Source organism: Pelodiscus sinensis, chromosome 30 (genome assembly GCF_049634645.1).
Source record: "Pelodiscus sinensis isolate JC-2024 chromosome 30, ASM4963464v1, whole genome shotgun sequence".
NCBI lineage: Eukaryota > Metazoa > Chordata > Testudines > Trionychidae > Pelodiscus > Pelodiscus sinensis.
In genome coordinates, this window is record NC_134740.1 from 12,155,314 (window position 1) to 12,177,111 (window position 21,798).

General features: G+C 47.2%; 2 protein-coding genes and 1 long non-coding RNA gene across 3 annotated transcripts; 2 read left to right on the top strand and 1 right to left on the bottom strand.

Moving 5' to 3' along the window:
- The first annotated feature begins 7,489 nt into the window (after positions 1-7,489).
- On the top strand, positions 7,490-8,537 carry LOC106731253 (olfactory receptor 14A16-like). Its single transcript, XM_014579800.2, has one exon. The coding sequence runs from the start codon at positions 7,602-7,604 to the stop codon at positions 8,535-8,537; it is 936 nt and encodes a 311-aa protein (XP_014435286.1). The 5' UTR covers positions 7,490-7,601.
- A 4,688-nt stretch (positions 8,538-13,225) lies between these two features.
- Positions 13,226-14,216, top strand: LOC106731298 (olfactory receptor 14C36-like). Its single transcript, XM_014579801.3, has one exon. The coding sequence runs from the start codon at positions 13,281-13,283 to the stop codon at positions 14,214-14,216; it is 936 nt and encodes a 311-aa protein (XP_014435287.2). The 5' UTR covers positions 13,226-13,280.
- A 3,080-nt stretch (positions 14,217-17,296) lies between these two features.
- On the bottom strand, positions 17,297-18,391 carry LOC142821049 (uncharacterized). The gene is made up of 2 exons (XR_012898093.1): positions 18,342-18,391; positions 17,297-17,809 (listed from the first exon to the last, which is right to left on the bottom strand). It is a non-coding gene; the product is annotated as an uncharacterized LOC142821049 (long non-coding RNA).
- Positions 18,392-21,798: the final 3,407 nt, after the last annotated feature.

The window sequence follows — 21,798 nt, forward strand, 5'->3', positions numbered from 1 at the left end:
TGCTATGTCGACAAAGAGGCTTGCTTTGTTGACAGAACTGGATGTAGTCTAGACGCTCTATGTCGACATAAGTTTTGTCAACAGATTCTGTCGACAAAAATTATGTCGACGTAAGCCTATAGTCTAGACGTACCCTTGGAGAGGTAGGCAACTAAGTAGGAAAAGCTGAGAAACTGCTGTCCAGGGGGTCCCTTTATGCACGTATCTCAGCTAGCCTTAGGCAACAGCACCCAGAAGCAACTGCTGACCTAAAGCTCTGCTTGAACTGGTTCCAGGTGTCCTGAAATGGAAGATAGCATCCAATCAATAGGGATGCTATCTTTAGAAATAGCACATTTTCAAGTTGTGCTTTTTGCATGTAGATCCTCTTATTTCAAAATAAACTTTTCCGGAAGATCTGTTCCAGGAAAGCTTATTCTGTAAAAAGCTTGTAGACCCTAAGAGGGGGAGAGGCACAACACAAGGACAAGGAAGGAAGGAAGGAAGGAAGGAAGGAAGGAAGGAAGGAAGGAAGGAAGGAAGGAAGATGGTTGATTCATACCAACTGAAATTCAAAATAAGCTAAAGAATATCTTAGACACACTGAGGGTACATTTAGACTGCAATCTTCTTTCGAAAGAAGCTTTTTCAGAAGAGATCTTATGAAAAAACTTCTTTCGAAAGAGAGAGTCCACACAACACAAGCATATTGAAAAAGAGATCTGCTTTTTTGACAGATAATTTCCACACTGAGTGGACGCTATCTTGCATTTCAGCTGTGATTACTATGTACCGAGTGGCTACCACGGCACCTGTGCTTTTTCCTGGAGACCTCTTCTTCCCTTCTTCCACATCCACACATTCCAGGTGTTCTTCCTCGTAGAATGAGATTTACTATTGTTGGGAACACCCGTCTGTGCTTTCAATTTTCTTTCAGAAGAAAGCAATAGAACTGTGGATGTAAGTTAATTTTTTTCAGAAAAATGCCCATTTTTCTGACACCCCATCCTACTGTCTAGATGAATCCTGAGTTCCTGAAAAGTTTGGTCTCCAGTGAGAATGAATCACTCCTTTGCCACCAGGGGTTAATTGTAGAGTGTAACTTAAATTTGGCTAAGACTTAAGACAGTGCAGACAGGCTGGGAAGTTTTCTCTCTTCTCCAGTTCAGTTTCACAGGCAAAGAACGGGGATTGGAAACAAAGAAAGGGCCCGATTGCCTGCTGGTGTCACCTTGAGAAGCCCTAATTACTCGGAGTTCAAGGAGACTGCATCAAGGAAACGTCACTTTAGGACCCCAAACTGAGTTTTTCTCCAGCAGCTGCTTGGTGATCAAACTCCTACACCCAGGGCAGCCTGAGCTGTGGGGCTCTCTGGTGGCCACATCCCAAGAGTTCCTGGTGCAACACAGGGGACAAAAAATGTTTTGGTCTCCCAGAGTGGATCGTGTGGGGTTAATGAAGGACCAGCTGGGGCTTTGGTGCACGTCAGCTCTGGGCTCTATCGTACCAATAAATACCTTCTTCTGCAATCTCCTTCCCACTATTCCTCAGCCCTGTCATGTAGGTAGTCAGGCTCCTTCCAGAGACACTGCCCTTGTGGGAGATCCGGGGCAAGTGCCGATCCCTATCTGTGGGTCCAGGGAACGTAGGGGAGGGCGACAGGACAGTTTCCTCTGCAGGTGAGATGCAAGCTTGGCCCACAGCCCTGGAGACTGGGTTCAACTTCTCAGCCTTAGGACAGGGACATCTTGACTTGTGACGATGTTCGCAGCCTGAACTAGCTGGGAGCATCCCAGCATAAGGTGGGCGTCTTCCTGCCTCCATCCTGATTAGTCCTTCAGTCCACCCGAGATGGAGAAATACGACAGACGGGCATAAAACCGGCAGAATCCCAGCAGTGAAGTGTCTGGTGCAGCGCAGACTGGGAGCATCCTGCAAAGCCCTGCACAGTAAGTCTGTTATTTCAGCTCAGCAGGGTTCGGTGTGAATGACCTGGGAAGATTCCATAATAAAACTGGGAGTGTGATGGGGAATCTTCGCAACTTCTTTTACCTTCATGCAGAAACATTTCCAGGTGCTCTGAGAGGTTTTTTCTCCTCCCAGCACACTTGGTATCAAAGTTTGAAAACCAAACTTTTGTTTTTTTTCATTGAAAACCAAACAATTTCAGGCTGGAAAGTGACAGATTTTCAGCTAAATTGAGGAAAGCGAAGGCTTTGAGTTGTGCAGGGCACAGGGTGTCTTTCAGCAACAACAGACTTCCCCACATGATTTCTGGAGTGGAAACCGCAGTGTTCCTTTGAAATAATTTAAACTGACAATGTCTGGTTATCCCAGATCGGTATCTTAGATCAAAACTGGGTGATAACATTGATAGAGTCCAATAATTGTAAAATCTAACCCCAGTCATCATTATCATCAACCACCCTGGGTTCGGCTCTTCACCCGTTGCTGTCCGATGCCTCCCTCGCTATTTTCTTCCATCTTTCCCTGTCCAGTGCAGAGTGGCTTACTTTCTGTAGACTAGCTCCACACAAATCTACTATGTCATCTACTCATTATCTGTGGGGACTGCCTCTCCTATTCGGGTCATCCATTATGCCGAATACCAGGGTCTTAACTTTTTGCTCGTCGTTGATTTTGAAGATATGCCCGAATAGCTGTAACTTCCGTTGTATAACCTTCTGCAGTAGGTTCTCTTTTGGCTGTATCTTCCTATATAATTCCTCATTGGTTACCTTCTGCATCCATCTTATTCTCGGGCTCTTTCTATAAGAACTCCTCTCAAATGCCAATATCCTTATCTTCGAAACGTGTGTTATCACCCATGTCTCACATCTGTACAACATGCAGTTAAGTACACACATTTGCAAGATACTCAGCTTCATTTCTAAGCTAATTGGTTTACTTTTCCAGATCTTATCGTTCACCTTCGAAGTTGCTCTGGCTTTCGCTATTCTAGTTGCTATTTTCCTCTTATAGTCTAGATCATAAACCATGTTGCTCCGCATATATGTGAACTTCTCATCGTTCTCTAGTTTTATCCCATTTACACTGATCTTCTTTCCTAGTTGTTTATCTCTATGAATATTGATAAAATAAGGACAACAGTATTTAATCAGTCCATACCATGTCCCTTCTTCATTCTCACTAGCTTCTCTTCATCTTTCTCTATGGTAACTATATCATCCACAAACTTTGAGCTGTTAATTCTCATCTCATGCACCGATATCCCTTCTACCTCTTCCTTGATCTTGGCCATCGCTCTGTCTAGGTGCGTGATGAAGATACTCGTCAATATTGGATGTCCTTGTCTCATACCTCTATTCATCCACTCCGTAGAACTTCAACACCGCCCAAGTCACTTTCTGATCCATATTGTCAAATGACTTCTGAAAATCGACAAAGTAATTGTAGATGTTCTTGTTCTTTCACCGAGCTTTCTCCACTATTAATCTTAGTGCCAATATCTGCTGTATGGTACTTCTATCTTTCCTGAATACCGCTTGATCATCTGCTAGCTGTTCTTCTATCTGCGATCTCAATCTCGCCATCAGTATCATCAGAGGCACGTTGCCTAGATGACGCGTTAAGGCAATAATTTTGTAGTTCTTGCACTCCATCACACTTCCTTTCTTGTATATTGTCACTAGCACAGGTCTTGTACATTCCTAAGGAGCCTTCTCTTCTTTACACGCTATATTACATAGTCAGTGTATTTCCTGAATCATACTTTCTCCACCATATTTGATCATCTCTTCCATGATCTATCATTTATAGGGCTTTTATTGTTCTTTAGTCGCTCTATTGCAATATGTACAACGTCTACTTTAAAGGGACACTTGTTGAATGATAAGACTGAGCAAGCCGCAACGTTGGTAGCCCACCGCACAGGTATTGAACATCCTAGTGCCTTAAATGGAGAACTCTGCCCCAGGACATAGAGGAGGTCAACGAAATTAGTACCTAGATATTTGGCTCCACATCCATATGCCTCTCTACTGCTGCTGGCTAACTAAAAATGCTGCAAATCAGGGCACCAAACCTACACAGAAGACACAGCAGAACCCCAGACAACCCACAGTCCCAGCAAAATAGGCAAAGAATGGGAGGGGAAATAGAATTACAAAGAGGGACCATGACCAGCCCACAGCCTATATCTAGAGTGCAGTGCTTTTACAGAATACCAGAGGTATCCTGGAAAAGCAATGCCGCGTCCAAGGAACGCATCTGCTTTTTCCAAATTGTTTTCAAAAGAATGGACGCGCTCTTTTGCCATCCCTGTAAACCTCATTTTATGAGGAATAAAGGATGGCTCCAAAGAGCACTTTAGTTTGCAATTTGGTGCCATGTAGATGCACCCAATTTCGAAAGAGCCTCTTTCAAAAGTAAATTGGAAAGGAGACACAATCTGTGTACCTCATATTGCGTATCTTTTTCCAATTTAACAGTGTAGTCTAGACGGATCCAAAGTCACACAATAGCTTAAAGGGCAATGGGGCTATCATTACTTATAAACATAATACATAGTTAGTTGGGGCACCTGAAAATTTGGGGCACCCGTGGATCTTAGTGTCAGTCCATATGGGTATGTCTACACTACAAAGTTAATTTGAAATAACAGCCGTTAGTTCGAATTAACTTTCATAGGTGCTACACATACAAACCGCTAGTTCGAACTTAATTCGAACTAGCGGAGTGCTTAATTCGAACTAGGTAAACCTCATTCTATGAGGACTAACGCCTAGTTCGAATTAAGTAGTTCGAATTAAGGGCTGTGTAGCCACTTAATTCGAACTAGTGGGAGGCTAGCCCTTCCCAGGTTGCCCTCGTGGCCACTCTGGGCCAAACCAGGAAAACTCTTCTGCCCTCCTTCTGGTCCTGGAGCCCTTAAAGGGTCACAGTCTGGCTACACTGCTTGTGCCAGTTGCAAGCCTGCCACCACCCAGCCAGCAGACCCTGCACCTGGCAAGGGATGAGCCAGCCACCCACTGCCACCCAGCCCTCCCCCTCTTCCCAGGACTAGCCTGGCAGCTCACAGGAGCCTGCCCGGGGCCGCAAGAGGCGGGTGCCCTCCTGGTCTAGTGCGGAGATCGTGGACCTCATCGAGTTTTGGGGGGAAGCCTCCAACGTCCATGATCTCCGCACTAGCCACAGGAACGTGGCCATTTACAGCCGCATTGCTGACAGCCTGGCCACCAGAGGACACATGCGGACCCGGGAGGAGGTCCACTGCAAAATTAAGGACCTGCGGCAGTCCTACTCCAGGGCCTCCCAGCCAGGGACCGACCCAGAGACCTGCCCCCCACTTTGAGGCCCTGGACTGCATCCTGGGGGCTCACGCCGTCCATGCCCCCCGGGTGGTGATCCATCCCGGGGCAGAGGGACCCGTCCCTGATACGGAGGAGGAGAAGGAGGAGGACGCCGAGATCCAGGAGCCTGCAGGGAGCCTGCCCAGGATCCAGGACCCCCAAGGCATCCCACAGAGCACATCGGCTGTGTCGTCTGAGGCCGGGGAGGGCTCCACATGTGAGTGCCATCATGTTCCCCTTATGTGTACGGGGAGAGGGAGCCCAGGGACTGTGCATCTGGGCCTTGCCCACCATGGAGCAGCAGCTGGGTGCCATGTAGGGGCCATGGACCACTCCCCACATGCCGACCACACCTTGTAGAGGGGGGCTGGGTTTCACTCACCGTGTCCCCAGGGAGAATTGACCACAGCTCTTGTTTCACCACAGCTGCAACACCTGGGACTGCAGGGCGCACCACCCCACCTGCAACAGCCACCCGCATCCGGGCCAGCAGGCACCGAACTGTTTCCCAACAGATCGGTAGCTGTCTGGCGTGGAGAGCTTCTACGGGGCGATGACCACACGCTTCTGGAGGGGGATGGTGGGCCTCATGCAAGTGTCCCGTTGCCACAGAGCAGAGGCGAGCCACTCACAAGAGCTCCAGGAAGGTGTCCTTCTTCATCCTGAAGTTCTGGGTCCACTGTCTGTCTCCCCAGTGCTCCAGGATGATGTGGTCCCACCAGTCGCTGCTGGTGTCCAGACACCAGATGCGGCGGGGTACGCTGGCGTCTGGGCATTGTTGCCACTCCTCCAAGACCCCCGGGAAGGCCAGGAGGAGAGGCAGGGGGATGATGTGCACCAGGTGGTGCAAGGCAGCCTCCACCCATTACTGGCAGGCTTGCAGCAGCAAGTCCAAAAATTGGAGCATTATGCCCAGGGTGAGCTCTGGCTCCATGTTACCAACTGCGGCGGCGGCCCCAATGGGAAGCACCGACACAGGCAGGCGGAGAGAAAAACGCTTTGCTGTCCCTCGGCGAGGTAGGCAAGCAAGCGGAAAAGCTGAGAACCGGCTGTCCAGGGGTGTTCCTTTAAGCACGAGCCTCAGATAGCATCAGACAGCAGCCACACAAAGCAACTACAGACCTAATGCACTGCCGGAACCGGTTTCAGCTGCCCTTAAGTGCACCCCAGCGTCCAATCAGTGTGGACGCACTAGTTCGAATTAGCAAAACGCTAATTCGAATTAGTTTTTAAGTCTAGATGCGCTAATTCGAATTAGCTTAGTTCAAATTAACTAATTGGAACTAAGTTAGTTCGAAATAGTGCTGTAGTGTAGACATACCCTATGATTCTTCCTCTCGTTGGTTTGTGGCTTCGCTTCCTCCTGAGAGGATCAAGTTAACATAACATTGAGGAAATCTGCATGAGCAACTAGCAGAACCTCAAACCTGGCAAAGAGCCCATCAAGTGGTAATGAAGCCATTACATAGAAATGTGCCAGTTTCTGCATTTACTGTGATAGTCCATAGGACCTTACTTTAAAATTTGCTTGAAAAATTTTAAGTGAGTGGGCTGCTGAATGTGATAAAACACACTCTAAAAAAGACCCCTCCTGATCTGCCATTGGCCTCCATTTAATACGACTGTGTAAAGTCCCAAGGATGTTGCTGAGTGGTGGAGAGAAGAACAGATCCTAAATCTCTGGACAGGCAGGGAGCTGCACAGGCACGAAGGGTCATAGACAATCACAGCGCAGAGAGGTCACTAGTGGTTTACGAACCAATCGGTTCGCTGAGATGGAAGTGGGATCCTGTCTCATAAATCAGTACAAAGGCAGTGGGATGTCCGTGCGGTGCTGCCGTAAAATATGATCAATGAGCTGCCATGTGGGATACTGAATCACTGGGTCTCACATTTCCCCGGAAAGTGGTTTTCATGCACTTTTGATAGTATAGCATTTTGGTTTCATGCCCGTGTCCAGAGTCTGCAGTTCGTAGAAAGAGGGAATCTGTCCCTACTAGAGCTGTAGCATTGGCACCATGCTTTGCTCCAGCCTTCACACGGCATTCGATTCAGCCATATACTGAGCCCGATCCTCAGATGGGGTAAACAGATGCAGCTGCATGGAGTGAACAGGAGCCAGGCCAAATGGCCCCCGAGTGGTAACTCACCGCTCCTGAGGAGTAAACAGGACAGGCGTTGTGCATCATGGACGCCCACTGCATGAGAGGTTGCTGCGGGGAGCCAGGGCCATTCCATGTATCCCTGTAATCCCCGCCTCTATCTGTGTCCCTCCCTCCGCAGACAGCACACTGTGAACTGAGGAAGAAAATGTCCAACCGAACCACAGTGACCGAGTTCCTGCTCCTGGGCTTCTCTGATATTCGGGAGCTGCAGATTCTGCACTTTGTGGTGTTCCTGATGCTTTACCTGGCAACTCTGATGGGGAATCTTCTCATTGTCTATGCCATCATTCTGGACCACCGTCTGCACAGTCCAATGTACTTCTTCCTGGGGAACCTTTCCATTATTGACCTTGGCTCTATCTCCGTCATTATCCCCAAATCTATGGCCAACTCCCTCCTGAACACCAACGTGATTTCTTATGCTGGGTGTGTTGCCCAAGTCTTTCTCTATTTCACCTTTGGAGCAACTGATCTTGCCTTACTCACTGTCATGGCCTATGACCGACACGTCGCCATCTGCCAGCCGCTGCACTATGAGAGAGTGATGAACAGGAGAGCCTGTGTCTACATGGCAACCAGTGCCTGGATTGCTGGTGCTGTCTACTCTGCCCTGCACACTGGGAACACCTTCATATTACCCTTCTGCCAGTCCAACGACATCAATCAGTTCTTCTGTGAAATCCCCCAGCTCCTCAAGCTGGCCTGCTCTGACTCCTACCGCAGTGAAGTTGGCGTCCTTGCCTTTAGTGTGGTTTTATTTTTGAATTGCTTTGCTTTTATCCTTGTGTCTTACGTTCAGATCTTCAAAGCAGTGCTGAGAATCCCGTCAAAGCAGGGCCGGCAGAAAGCCTTCTCCACCTGCCTCCCCCACCTCGCTGTGATCTCCTTGTTCCTTTGCACTGGGTTCTTTGCCTACCTGAAACCCACTTCTAACTCAGGAACAAATCTGGATCTGGCGGTGGGTGTTCTCTATGCCGTGGTGCCTCCAATGATGAACCCGGTCATCTACAGCATGAGGAACAAAGAGCTCAAAACTGCATTGAAGAAACTTTTTGTGTGTAGAATATTCTCCAAGAATTAACATGTCATCGGTCATAGGCTCTGCATTTCTGTTTTGCATGTTGTTATAAATGTAATCAACTGATGAAAAAGTTTTGTCATTGAGTACACGGGCCGTGATCTTTTATGACGTTCTCAAATCAACGTTAACTCAGCTGACATTAACTGAGTTAATTACAACATTACACCTATATACATTAGATTAAAGTCAAGGTATGACCCTGTGTCTACTTCCACACCTCGCTATACGTCGTAGGCAGGTCTACACTGCAGGGTTATTTTGGAAGAAGTTATTTTCCAAAATGTCGTATTTCGAAATGGCACGTCTAAACAGCACATGCCCATGAAAACAGTGTGGAACTCTTTTGAAATAGAGCCTCCACACTCGTTTTATACTGAATTGCATTTAAAGCCACTGGGAAGCACTTCAGGCAGCCATGTAAATTTAAATGAAGCAGCGATTATTTAAATCGCCGCTTCATTTTCCTATGTCTGGTAACCTAATCTACATGCCTCTGGTGACAGAGGCATGTAGTCTAGACGTATCCTAAGTCAGATAGAGCAACATATGTCTTATACCAATGGGGGAAATGATATTTTGGATATATTCAGTGCGTCTGAGGGTATGTGTATAATACTTGCGTGCACACTGCCATTGAGTTCTTTCAACAGAGAGTCAAAAGAATGGAGAGGTTTTTCCGATAGTGGTAAGCCTCTTTCTATGAGGAAGAAACCTTTTCCAAAAGCTTTTTTGGAAAAAGGTGTGTATGGAAGCAGAAGAGGGAGTTCTTTCGAAAGCAAAGGACTCAAGGAAATAACACAGGTGCCCTGCAGTTCACTCCATCCAGAATAATCACAACTTGAGTGCGAGATAGCGTCCTATCAATGTGGACGCTATCTTCCGAGAAAGAACATCGACTTTGATTTGGCAGTGTGATTTGGCAGTGTGGACGCTCTCTTTCAAAATAAGCTTTTCCGGAAGATCTTTTCCAGAAGCTTATGGTCTAGATGTAGCCTCACCTACCTACCACGAAAGTGAATTAATCAGTTTTTGAGTGTCATGCAGCCTAATGAGCCTTTTAGGTCAGTGTTGTCCATGGCAAGAGAAAACACAATAAGGAAGGAAGGAAGGGGAAGGAGAAGGGGAAGGGGAAGGGGACGGGGACGGGGACAGGGACGGGGAAGGGGAAGGGAAGTTGGTTCATCCCACTAGAAATAGAAAATAAGATACAGAAAATTTTAGCTACAATGAAAAGTTTGGTCCCCAGCGAGAATGAATCTCTCCTTAGCCATTTTAAGTTACACTCTACAATTAATCCTATGTGACAAAAAACAAAGAAAATGGGACAGGCTGGGAACTTTTCTCTCCTCTCCAGTTCAGTTTCACATGCAAAGAATAGGGATTGGAACCAAAGAATGGGACTCAAAGTAGCTCCCTGGAATCCAAAGGCCCCATGTCCACTTGACAGGATTACTCAGAGTTCAAGGAGACTGCATCAACCAACATCAGTTTAGGACGTTGCACTGAGTTTCTGTCTGTCTGCTTCTTGGTGACGGATATCAAACCCAGGGCAGTCTGAGCTGTGGGATCCCCTGGGCACTGCATCCCAGGAACTGCTGGTGCAACACAGGAGACAAAAAAAACCCTCTGCTCCCCCAGAGCGGGGTGTGGGGTTAACAAAGGAGCAGGCTGTCCCAGGCCAGCTGGGGCTCTGGTGCACGTCAGCTCTGGGTTGTTCTGTCACATGCCTGCGATAGCCGTTAATAGCTTCATCTGCAATCTCCTTCCGACTGCTCCTCAGCCCTGCCTTGTGTGTAGCCAGGCTCCTTCTAGGGACGCTGCCATGGTGTGAGATCTGGGGTGGGGGCTGTTTCCCCTCTAGGGGATCTGGGTCAGCTAGGGCAGGGCAACAGGGCTGGGAGGTGAGATCAGAGCTGGAAGCACAGGCCCGGAGACCGGGTTCAGCTCCTCAGCCCCAAAGGAGAGACATCCTGACTTGTGACCACGTTGGCAGCCTGAACAAGTCAAGGGCAGTTTCTCAGCTGGAGGTGGGTGTCTTCCTGCCTCCCTCCTGTTTAGTCCTTCAGCTGGCCGGAGATGGGAAAATACAAGGGAGGGTATTTGGCACAGACAGGCAATGACGGCAGAAACCCGGCAGTGAAGTGTCTTGTGAAGCATAAGCTGGGAAACATCCCACAACGCTCGGCACAGTAAGTTTGTTTTTTCACTCAAACAGGTTTGGGTGTTAATGTTCTGGGTAGATTTTATAGTGGAACTGGGAGTGAGAAGGAGAACTCTTCATGACTTGTTTCACCTCTGTCCTGAAATATTTCCAGGTGCTCTGAGGGTTTTTTTCCTCCTAGCACGCTTGTCATCACGATTTTGAACATCAAACTTTGGGTTTTGTTCATTAAAAACCAGACAATTTCAGGTAAACCACTGGAAATCGACATATTCTCAGCTAAATGGGCTCCACCTAAACCAGGGTGGAACCAGACTGCTGGCACTAAACATTAAAAAAGCTGTAGAGCAGTTTTTAAACTAAGAGATGGAGGAAAGCCGATTGGTGCGGAGATGCACGTTAATCGGAGGGAGACTTCTCTTAGAGGAGAATCCATTGATAGAGATTCTCTAAGCTGTAGTCAGAAAGAGAGGAGGGGAGAAGGAAAACCATGTGCCAGAACAGACAAACAACCACATACAAAGGAATCCAATGCATCAGGGAAGGGCAGACAAATAAGCAGTGGCAAATTTTAAAATGCTTCTACACAAATGCTAGGAGTCTGACTAATAAGATGGGTGAACTGGAGTACCTCGTATTAAATGAGGAGATTGACATAATAGGCATCACTGAAATCTGCTGGAATGAGGAAAATCTGTGGGACACAATCATACTGGGATATAAAATATATCGAAAGGATAGAGCAGGCCGGGTGGGTGGCGGAGTGGCACTGTATGTGAAAGATAATGTAGAATCAAATGAAATAAAAATTTTAAATGAATCAACATGTTCCATAGAATCGCTATGGATAGTAATTCCATGCTGCAATAATAAGAAATTAGCAGTAGGGATATATTACCGACCACCTTACCAGGACAGTGATACTGACATTGAAATGCTGAGGGAGATTAGAGAGGCTACCAAAATAAAGAACTCTATTATAATGGGGGATTTTAATTATCCCCATATTGACTGGATACATGTCACCTCAGGAAGAGAAGCGGAGAGAAAATTTCTCAATGGCTTAAATGACTGCTTCTTGGAGCAGCTGGTGCAGGAACCCACAAGGGGAGAGGCAATTCTCGATTTAGTCCTGAGTGGAGCACAGGATCAGGTCCAGGAAATAACTGTTACAGGACCGCTTGGGAATAGGGACCATAATATAATAACATTCAACATTCCTGTGGTGGGAAGAACACCTCAGCAGTTCAGCACCCTGGCATTTAATTTCAAAAAGGGGAATTACGCAAAAATGAGGTTAGTTAAACAGAAATTAAAAGGCAAAGTGACTAGAGCCAAATCCCTGAAAGCTGCATGGAAACTTTTTAAAGACACCATAATAGAGGCCCAACTTAAATGTATACCCCAAATTAAAAAACATAGCAAGAGACCTAAAAAAGAGTCACCGTGGCTTAACCACCATGTAAAAGAACTCAGCTAGCCCTCTGAAGCATAATACATAGCAGCTTAGGGCACCTGAAAATTTGGGGTACCAGTGCGTTTTGTGCCTGTCCATCTGATTCTTCCTCTCCTTGTTCTGTGGCTTTGCCTCCTCCTGAGAGGATCTGGTTACCAGAGAATTGGAGAAACCTGCCTGAGCCATTAGCAAAACACCAAACTTGAGAAAGCGCCATTCAAGTAGTAATAAAGCCATTTAATGGGCACATGCCAGCCACAGGTACATAGTCAGCTTCTGAATTTACTGTGTGAGTCGACAGGACCTTACTTTAAAATTTGCTTTAAAATATTAAATCAGTGGGATGCTGAATATTATAAAAACACATCTCTGAAAAACCGTCCTCTTCCCACTCCTCACAGCTGCCATCGGCCAGCAGTTAATTATAGAATCACAGAATACTAGGACTGGAAGGGACCTCGAGTGGTCATCGAGTGGCAGAGAGAATAGATCCCAGATCTCCTGCCAGCCATGGAGCTGCACAGGCAGGAAGGGACAGAGGCAATGATACAGAAGAGAAGTGCTAGTGTTGTTACGAGCCATCGGTACAGACAGATAGAAGCAGGATCTTGTCTCAGAAACCAGTACAGAGGCAGACAGATGTCCATGTGGTGTGGCAATGGAATATGACATATGACCTGCCATGCAGGATACTGAATCACTGGATGTCATTTCCCCAGAATGTGATTTTCAGGCACTTCTGATATTTTAGTATTTTAGTTTGATGCCCGTGTCCAGAGCCTGCTGTTCACAGGAAGAGGGGATCCGTCCCAGCTAGAGCAGTTGTGTTGGGATTGTGCTTTGCTCCAGCCTTCACACCACATTTTATCCAGCCATGTCCTGACCCCGATCCTCAGATGGTGCAAACGGATACAGCTCCATGGACTGAACGGGAGCCAGGCCAATAGACACCTGTGTGGTAACTCATCACCCCACTGAGTCGCTGGGAAGGGCGCTGTGCATCATGGACACCTACATCACAAGAGATCACTGTGGGGAATCGGGGCCGTTCTATGTATCACTCTAATCCCCACTCCTGTCTGTGCCCTTCTCTCCGCAGCCACCACACTGTGAACCGAAGAAGAAAATGTCCAACCGAAGTACTGTGACCGAATTCCTTCTCCGGGGTTTTTCTGATGTCCGGGAGCTGCAGGTTTTGCACTTTGTGGTGTTCTTGGTGCTTTACCTGACAACCCTGATGGGGAACCTTCTCATTATCTCAGCCATTGTCTTTGACCATCGTCTTCACACCCCCATGTATTTCTTCCTGAGGAATCTGGCCATTATTGACCTTGGCTCCATCTCTGTCACTGTTCCCAAATCCATGACCAACTCCCTCCTGAACACTACAGTGATTTCTTATGCTGGGTGTGTCACCCAAGTCTTTCTCTATTTCATCTTTGGTGCAACTGACGTTTCCTTTCTCACCATCATGGCCTATGACCGGTACATCGCCATCTGCCAGCCGCTGCACTATGAGAGAGTAATGAACAGGAGAGCTTGTGTCCACATGGCCACAAGTGCCTGGATCGCTGGTATTGCGTACTCTGCTCTGCACACTGGGAACACCTTCCGGTTACCCTTCTGTCAGTCCAACGTCATCAACCAGTTCTTCTGTGAAATCCCTGCGCTACTGAAACTGGCCTGCTCTGACTCCTATCGCAATGAAGTTGGTATCCTTGCCTTTAGTGTGTTTGTAGCTTTGAATTGCTTTGCTTTAATCATTGTGTCTTATGTTCAGATCTTCAAAGCAGTGCTAAGAATCCCCTCGGAGCAGGGTCAGCACAAAGCCTTCTCCACCTGCCTCCCCCACCTTGCTGTGGTCTCCTTGTTTCTTTGTACTGGGTCCTTTGCCTACCTGAAACCCACCTCTAGCTCAGAATCAAATCTGGATCTTTTGGTGGGTGTTCTCTATATCGTGGTGCCTCCCATGATGAATCCGGTCATCTACAGTATGAGGAACAAGGAGATCAAAACTGCATTGAAGAAACTTATTGCGTGTAGGGTATTCTCCAAGAATTAAATGGTCATTGATCGTTGACTCTCTGTTTTCATTTTGTGTGTCTTTATCAATATAATCAGCTGATAAAAAAAAGTTATGTCATTGAGACCATTGGCCACAATCTTTTTATGAAGTTATAAAATCACGGTTCACTCAACTGATATCAATTTAGAATTACACTGATATAAATGAGATCAAAGTCAAGGTATGACCATAATTCTTAGGCCACCTGTCTTGGGGCAGGTCTACACTGCAGGCTTATTTCGGAATAAGCTATTTTGGAGGAAATGGATTATTTGGAAATAGCGTGTCTACATAGCAAATGCCCATCTATCTTTCAAAATAGAAGCCTCCACACTCATTGGACACTGAATTGCATGTAAGGCCACCGGGAAGCACTTCAGGCAAGGCATCAGGGCAGCCTTCTCATCCTGGAGTTCTTATCTGTCATGGTACACCTCCAGCTGTAGTTTCTGCAGACTGCCTTCATAGCCCTGCAGAAGGAGGACCCCTAGCTCATTCTGGGGCAATTCCTCACCCATTTCCGGGCGCTGCTCATGGAACTCGACCCCACGCACCCTTCCGTGCACATTGTGCACCGCCGCTTCTGGCAAATGGACACCGGATTTGACTGGTGAGACCAGATCATCCTAGAGGGGTGGGGTAGCCAGCAGTGGCTCCAGAATTTCCTTAGGTGGAAGGACACCTTTCTGGAGCTATGTGAGTGCCCCACCCCTGCCGTCTTTCTTCATATGGGACCAGTTCCAAACCCCTAATCATTTTTGTTGCCCTTTTCTGAACCTTTTCCAATGCCAAGAAATCGTTTTTGAGATGAAGTGACCACATCCGTACACAGTATTCGAGATGTGAGTGTACCGTGGATTTATATAAAGGCAATAACATGTTCTTTGTCTTATTCTCTATCCCATTTTTAATGATTCCTAACATTCTATGTACCTTCTTTGAAAACATCCACTCATTGTGCAGCAGCAGTCAGAGAACTCTCCACAATGACTCCAAGATCTCTCTCTTGCGTAGTTGTAGCTAAATTAGTCCCCATCATATTGTATGTATAGTTGGGATTATTTTTTTCAAATGTACATTACTTTACATTTATCAACATTAAATTTCATTTGCCATTTTGTTGTCCAACTACTTAGTTTGGTGAGATCTTTTTGAAGCTCTTCACAGTCTGCGTTGGTCTTAACTATTGTGAGCAGTTTAGTACCATCTGCAAATTTTGTCATCTCACTGTTTACCCCTTTCTGTAGATCATTTATAAATAAGTTGAATAGGATTGGTCCTAGGAGAGATCGTTGAGGGACCCCGTTAGTTACCTCACTCCATTCGGAAAACTGACCATTTTTTCCTACCCTTTGTTTCCTGTCTTTCAAGCATTTACAAATCCATGAAAAAACCTTCTTTCTTATCCAATGACAACTTATTTTGCTTAAGAACCTTTGGTGAGAGATCTTGTCATAGAATCATAGAATCATAGAGCTGAAAGAGACCTCAGGAGGTCATCAAGTCCAGCCCCATGTCCAAGGCAGAATCAATCCCAACTAAATCAACCCAGCCAGTGCTTTGACAAGCTGAGACTTAACAACCTCCAGGGATGGAGATTCCACCACCACTGCTCTCAAATCCCCTCTCACTCTTCTCTTCTGCAGACTAAATGAACCTAAATCCCTCAGTCTCACCTCATAGGTCATGCACTCCAGCCCCCTAATCATTTTGGTCACCCTCTGCTGGATCCTCTCCAATGCGTCCATATCCTTCCTACAGTGGGGGGCCCAGAACTGGACACGCCACTCCAGATGGGGCCTCCCCAGAGCCGAATAAAGGGGAATAGTCACTTCTCTAGATCTACTGGAAATGCTCTTGTCGAATGCTTTCTGGAAATCTAAGTATACTATATTCACTAGATCCTCATTGTCTACATATTTGTTGACCCTCTCAAAGAACTCAAGCTTAAGGGCTACGTCTACACTGGCATGATTTTCCGAAAATGCTTTTAATGGAAAACTTTTCCGTTAAAAGCATTTTTGGAAAAGCGCGTCTAGATTGACAGGATACTTTTCCGCAAAAGCACTTTTTGCGGAAAAGCGTCCGTGGCCAATCTAGACGCGGTAGTCTGCAAAAAAGCCCCAATCGCCATTTTCGCGATCGGGGCTTTTTTGCGGAAAACAGTACTGGGCTGTCTATACTGGCCCTTTTGCGCAAAAGTCTTTCAGAAAAAAGACTTTTCCCCGAAAGGGAGCAGCATAGTATTTCTGGAAAAGCACTGACGATCTTACATGAGATCGTCAGTGCTTTTCTGGAAATTCAAGTGGCCAGAGTAGACAGCTGGCAAGTTTTTCTGCAAAAGCAGATGATTTTGCGGAAAAACTTGCCAGTCTAGACACAGCCAAGCAGATTAGTATGACGTGATCCCTTTACAGAAACCATGTTGACTGTCCCCCAACAGAAAGCCCTGTTGGGGAATGGGTCAAATTGAACATAAGAATATAAGAATGGCTGTACTGGGTCAGACCAAAGGTCCATCTAGCCCAGTAGCCTATCTGCCAACAGTGGCCAACACCAGGTGTCCCAGAGTGGGTGGACTGAAGACAATGATCAAGCGATTTGTCTCGTGCCATCCATCTCCAGCCTCTCACAAACGGAGGCCAGGGACACCATTTCTATCCCCTGGCTAATAGCCTTTTATGGGCCTAACGTCCATGAAATTATCTAGCTTCTCTCTAAACTCTGTTATAGTCCTAGCCTTCACAGCCTCCTCTGGCAAGGAGTTCCACAGGTTGACTATGTGCTGCATGAAGAAGAACTTTTGCTTATTAGTTTTAAACCTGCTACCCATTAATTTAATTTGGTGTCCTCTAGTTCTTCTATTATGGGAACTAATAAATAGCTTTTCTTTATTCACCCTCTCCACACCACTCATGATTTTACATACTTCTTTCATATCCCCCCTTAGTCTCTGTCACCGTCCCCAAATCCATAGTCAACTCCCTCCTCAACACCAGGGTAATTTCTTATGCTGTGTGTGCCACCCAAGTCTTTCTCTTTTTCATCTTCACTGCAACTGATGTTTTTTTACTCAATATCATGGCCTACGACCGATACGTCACCATCTGCCAGCCCCTGCACTACGAGAGAGAGATGAACAGGGGAGCTTGTGTCCAAATGGCAGCCAGTGCCTGGATCACTGGTCTTGTCTATTCTGCCCTGTACGCTGGGAGCACCTTCAGTTTACCCTTCTGCCAGTCCAACGTCATCAACCAGTTCTTCTGTGAAATCCCCCAGCTCCTCAAGCTGGCCTGCTCTGACTTCTACCTTACTGAAGTTGGGCATCTTGCCTTTAGTGCATTTTTAGCTGTGAGTTGCTTTGTTTTTATCATTGTGTCTCATGTTCAGATCTTCAGAGCGGTGCTGAGAATCCCTTTGGAGCAGGGCCGGCACAAAGCCTTCTCCACCTGCCTCCCCCACCTCGCTGTGATCTCCTTGTTACTTTGCACTGGATGCTTTGAGTACCTGAAACCCAACCCCAGCTGGATCTCTTGGTGGGTGTTCTCTATGCTGTGGTGCCTCCCATGATGAATCCGGTCATCTACAGCCTGAGGAACAAGGAGATCAAAGATGCATTGAAGAAACTTATTGTTTGGGTGATGTTGATCAAGAAATAAAATGTGATTTCATTTTGCATTTCTTAATACATATAATCAACTGAAGACAAAGTTATCTTCTTGAGAACATGGGCTGCAATCTCTTTAGGAATTCATAAAATCAAGAGTAACTCCAATGCCATTAACTGAGTTACTTTAGAATTACACCTGTATAAAGAAATCAAAGTCAGTGTATATCCATAAATCTACCTATACACCTATCTGTCTTTGGGATTCATACTGTGAATCTCATCATGCTATCAAAGAATGTTATATAGAATATCAAAAACCAGAGCAAAATTACTGGTGGACTTCATGAAGTCCCTGACTCTTCTCCTTTTGGGGCTTGGAGTATAAGAGTGTATTTCCTTCATTGTTTCTTTTTAATTTTGTTTTATTTTATGGAAACATTTGTTGACACGTTTCATTATTTTTCTCGTTATTTTTAATTACACATTAAATCATGGTTGTGCCTATTACATACCAATTTAAAACCCAGTACTGACAGTGTAAAGAGTTGAACAGGTTTGCAAGATGCACTTCCCTCTCTTCGTTAGGTGGATCCCGTCTCTTCCTAGCAATCCTTGTGTCAAGAACAACATCCTATGGTCAAAGAGTCCCTCTCTCCAACACCACCTTCACAACTCTGCATTTACTTCCAAAACGTAACGATCCCTATCTGGACCTTCTCCGTCAACGGGGAGGATGGACGAGAATACCACGTGCGCCTCGGACTCTGGAGCAGGAGCAGACCCGTGGGTGCTGTTTTCATGTTTCCATGATCCCACTGGGAGCCAATGGGTGCCACTCTGACAGGGGTCAAGGGTGGGTGTGGGGGTGCCCTGTTGATGTGGAGTGGGTGGGTGGGTACCCTGCTAAGGTGGGCCAGAAAGTGGGCACCCCTGGGCGCCATGTTCCTGTGGATCAGGCGCGGGCGTGGGGGTGCCCCCTGGGCGTGGGCCAGGGAGCGGCCATACGGGGTCCTTGTGACATGGCTCTCCCACAGACACCCCCTACTGGCCAGACCCCGCCCCTCCCCCACACTGCCTTGCCCCTCCCCCACCCCCTTGTCTGTGGTGGAAGCCAAAGAAGAACAATCGGACCCAACCATTTCCACAGATGGGGGGGGGGGTGATTGTGTTTAAACAGCCGGTTGGGGCCCTTTAGGACTTAGTGTCACGAGGGGCGGGCATCGCAAAATATTTGCTAGCAAACGCTGCAGCGCTGGATGGATTCCGCGGCCCCTCTTCTCTTCTCTCCTCCCCCCCCCGCCTTCTTTACAATGGTACGTCCCACTCCTCCCCCGCGCCCCTCCCCTGCCTGAAACGGCGCGCGGCGCCAAAAGGCGGCGCGCGGCGCCCCGCGCCCCGGGACGCTGAAGGGAGGAGGCGCGAGACGGGGAAGGCGGGGGCGCTCTCGCGCTGGGGAGGGGAAGAGGGGCAAGGCGGTGCAGCATTCCCCCGCCAGTCTCGTAGATGTGCCTGCTCGGCACCGCACTCAGTTCCTGTGATCTCCGAGGCAGCGGAAGTAGAAAGGAGGAGCTCGGCAGTCATGGCTGAGGCGGGAGAAGGAAACCACTAGGCCTTGCAAACCCGCCAGGGTCCAGGGCTGGCCCTACCATGAGGCAAACTGAGGCGGCCACCTCAGGTGCCAGACTGTGTAGGGGGGGGTGCCACTAGGACCCAGAGTGTAGAAAATTGTGTCTGCTGCTGGTGCATATGTAGGGAGCAGAGCAGTGCCCTGAGTGGAGTAGAACAGGAAGGAGGCAGAATTGAGACCTTTCAAAGTTTTACCCCAAGCGAGGCTGCATAGGGGCATCATTTGAACTCCCCACCTCAGGTGCCAAAATGTTGTGGGACGGCCCTGCTAGGGACTTCTGAAGGGGCCAGCCGGTGGGAGGGGGGACATGGAGTCTGCCGGTAGCCCCCATCATATTGAATATATAGTTGGAATTATTTTTTCCAATGTGAGATCTTTTTGAAGTTCTTCACAGTCTGCTTTGGTCTTGGCTATCTTCAACAGTTTAGTATTGTTTTGAAAGGGCCTGTCTTGGGTACAACATCCCCAAAGACCAGTACATGATGGAGCCGAGACCACAACCCAGTGGACGCTTAGCAGAAGTGGCAGCTGAAATACCTGGGGAAAACATGAATGACTCTGAACTTTTTGGAGCAAGCCACTGCCTCTCAAGCTCTTTTAACAGGTCCAGGTTTGTGATAGAAAGAGACTTTTATACAAAGAGACTCTTCTGGTGGGCACCAGGAGGACAAGCATCTTCAGAGACAGTTGTTCACGAGTACCCTAGGTAAACCGAACCAAGGACCCATTGGGAAAGTCAACTAGGAGACAATGGGCAAGGATGTGTCTAGTTTTGTCCGGTCTTGTGAGGTATGCCAGTGAGTGAGAGAGCCCCAAGACCAGGTCAAGGCATCTCTCCAACCACTCCCATAATAGAGGTTCCATTCTGGCTTGTGACTGTGGGTAGTCTGGGTCCTTTCCTTAACAGAACACCCAGAGGAAAAGAGTACATACTGACTTTCATGGATTTTTCCACTCAATGGCCTGAAACAGTAGGTCTAGGGAACAACATGGCCAAGAGCTTATTTTTGCCAGGGTAGGCTGGCCCTCTGAGATCCTAATGGATTCAGACACTAACTTCCTGGTAGGGACCATGGAATTACTTTGGGAAGCTCATGGGATGAACCACTCAGTTGCTTCCCCTTACCCTCACCAGACAAATGGCCTTGTGGAGAAATGTAATGGAACTCTGGGAGTGATGTTATGCCAATTTGTAAATGAACACTTCAATGATTGAGACCTAGGGTTTAGCAGTTACAATTTGCGTACAGAGCTGTACCCCATCCCAGTTTGGGATTCTCACCCTTTGAACTTGTTATGGCTGTGAAGTTAAGTGACCGTTGCAGAGAGTGTAACAGCAACGGGAGAGGGCTACCTCTTTCTCCAGGCACTAACATTTTGGATTTTGTAGGCAAACAGCAAAACACTGTCAGGGACTCTTTAGCCCTTGCTCAACAAAACTTACAGAATGCTCAGCAAGAACAGATGTCCTGGTATGATAATTATGCCAGAGGGCATACCTTCGAGGTCGGTGAGAAAGTCATGGTCTTGAAGGTGCTCCAGACCAATAAGATGGAAGCACTGTGGGATGGTATGTTCATGGCTTGAGAGCATAGGAGCAGTTAATTGCCTCATAGCATTCCCAGACCCTAACCCTAAGCCTAAGGTATATCATGATAATTCTCTAAAGCCCTTTTAGTCCCTAGAATTCAGGGTTCTTCAGTTCACAGCCCACGAGAGAGATGACGCTGAGTGGTCTGAAGGAGCCTACTACCACAGGACAGGCAAGGGTGACATTGAAGAGATAACCCTCTCCATGAACCTCGGCTCTGAGTAACAACAGCAGATCCAGGAACTGTGCACCAGCTTTGCCCCGATGTTTTCAGCCACCCCAGGATGTATTGAATGGGTTTACCACTCCATAAACCCAGGTGAAGCTCACCCAATCAGAGCCCAACAGTACTGGGTAGCTTCTTCAGCCAAAGCTGCTATAAAGATGTTGTCATGGCTGAATTCCCCAACCTGGCACTCTGAGCCTTTGTCTAGACTGGCCAGTTTTTCCAGAAAATCAGCCACTTTTCCGGAAAAACTTGCCAGCTGATTTCACTGGCCGCTTGAATTTCTGAAAAAGCACTGACTTCCTACTGTAAGAAATCAGTGCTTCTTGAGGAAATACTATTCTGCTCCCATTCAGGCAAAAGTCCTTTCGCGCAAAGCTTTTTTGCGGAAAAGCACGTCTAGATTGGCCACGGATGCTTTTCCGCAAAAAGTGCTTTTGCGGAAAAGCATCTGTGCCAATTTAGACACTCTGTTCCGAAAATGCTTTTAACAGAAAACTTTTCTGTTAAAAGCATTTCTGGAAA